This window comes from Pelophylax lessonae, assembly GCF_965119305.1.
Source record: "Pelophylax lessonae genome assembly, chromosome: 6".
Lineage (NCBI taxonomy): Eukaryota > Metazoa > Chordata > Amphibia > Anura > Ranidae > Pelophylax > Pelophylax lessonae.
Window position 1 is genome coordinate 6,559,431 of NC_138773.1, and position 2,014 is coordinate 6,561,444.

The following is a 2,014-nucleotide window of genomic DNA, read 5'->3' on the forward strand; positions in this document are numbered from 1 at the left end:
TTAGTCTGGAATGATCTCAGAGCAAGTTTACTCTCCTGTGTGCTCCTGAGATTTCAGAGGGATTTTCTGCATTATAAATATATGAATGTTAAGCTAATAAAAATATATTACAAATAAAATGTCACACTGATTTTTTTTATTGTAATAATAGTAAAATTCTTTAGCAAATTATCTCCATATCAGACCTGCTGCCACTGAACGGACCCTTCCAAGGAAGATTCCACCACCTCTTTTCTATTATCTTGCTGTTGTAGTACAGAAAAGGGGGGAGTGTCTGAACCACTAAAATACATTAAAATTCTGAATATTTTTCAAATTTTCTAACAAAATACCAATTTTAGACTTATTGGCCATTGGTGTAGCTCTCTGAATGCTTCTTATGATTTTTTTTTTTTTTAATATTTTTTAATCCAAAATTGGACAGTAAATATGATGTTTTCACCAACATCTAAGATTTTTTGAGAAGAATTATACCATTTGTCATTGTTCTTAGTAATAAGAGACTGGCTCATGTTTCTGCAAAAAAAACGGAGTTTTAAATCTCGAGTTTCAAACTTATTTTAAAAATGTATCATTAGATGTTGCAAAATGTAATACATCAATTTATTTTTAGAGTTGCAACAAAACGTGAATTGTATATTATTACTTTCCAAAACTTGTTATATAACATTAACAAAAGGGATTTATAATGTTACAATGAGAAATCAGACAATTTGGAATGAATTATTTCTCTCTGGACTGTCTGACCTTCCGGCTCTTCAGCTCCCTCTCTTTCTCTTCTTCCTTCTCATCTACCTTCTGACATTAATCTGGAATTTGCTGATCATTGTCCTCATAGTCACCGACTCTCACCTCCATGTTCCTATGTATTTCTTCCTTGGGAACCTGGCCAGCTTGGACCTCTGTTGTTCCTCATTAACTGTCCCACGAATGTTATTTGACCTTCACACCCAAAAAAGAATGATTACCATACCAGCTTGTATAACCCAAGTCTTTTTCTTCACTTTCTGTACTACTTCTGAGGTTTCTCTGTTGTCCGTCATGTCCTATGATCGATATACCGCCATTTGTCAGCCATTACATTACATACAGATCATGAGTTGGAAAGTCTGTGTAGAGTTGGTGTCCCTTGTGTGTTGTCTCAGCTTTACCAATTCTTTAGTTCACACACTTTATACCTTCAATTTAACATTCTGTGAATCGAATATTATCGAAAGTTTCTTCTGTGACCTTCCCCAGTTGCTTCAGATTTCCTGCAGTGACATCTACATCAACATTCTGCTCCTCTTTATCTTCGGTGGCTCCATTACTATTGGTTCTCTGACACTGACCTTCCTGTCCTATGTCTATATATTCAAAACTGTCCTAAAAATTAAAGTTGAGGGCAGTCGGAGTAAAGTCTTCTCTACATGTACCCCTCACCTCACAGTGGTGTTTATATTTTATGGTTCTGTATTTTTTAATTATTTTCAGTTGAATGAAGGCCATCGATTTTCCGGTAACAAAGTGGTGTCCATGTTTTACACGGTGATCCTTCCACTCCTCAACCCTCTGATTTACAGTCTGAGGAACCAGGATATCAGAATAGCATTACAGGGATTTTTAAAGAAGATCCTCCCCAATCCAGCATAGAATTCACCTAAACTAAACCTGTAGTAGAGGGTACGGCGTGCTGACGTCACCACGCTGCCCGGAGGAATGGGCTACACAAGAGCAGGCCGGCTTGACATATGCTTGATATATGCGTTTCTTTTTCTTCCACAATGTGAGTATGTTTTTAATGTTTATCGAATAAAAGAGTCTGTACGGTATTACACTATCCAGTCACTTTTTGTCTCATATTATGCATTGAGCTCCACCCTGTTGCTAATACCGGTATCATCATCCTTTTGGCTGTATTTGGAGGCTTGTTACTGCCGAGATCCTGTTTGAGTAGCGCTGCGAGGAATCACTACTTTATGCTCATGTACCTTTCCATCTGGTAAGGAGATATATGTGTTACCTGTGTGCAGCA

General features: G+C 37.1%; 1 protein-coding gene across 1 annotated transcript; it reads left to right on the forward strand.

Moving 5' to 3' along the window:
- Nucleotides 1-696: 696 nt before the first annotated feature.
- On the forward strand, nucleotides 697-1,632 carry LOC309558360 (olfactory receptor 8G17-like; the record flags this gene model as incomplete). The annotated part of the gene is made up of 1 exon (XM_082261427.1): nucleotides 697-1,632. The coding sequence occupies one exon, from the start codon at nucleotides 697-699 to the stop codon at nucleotides 1,630-1,632; it is 936 nt and encodes a 311-aa protein (XP_082117553.1).
- Nucleotides 1,633-2,014: the final 382 nt, after the last annotated feature.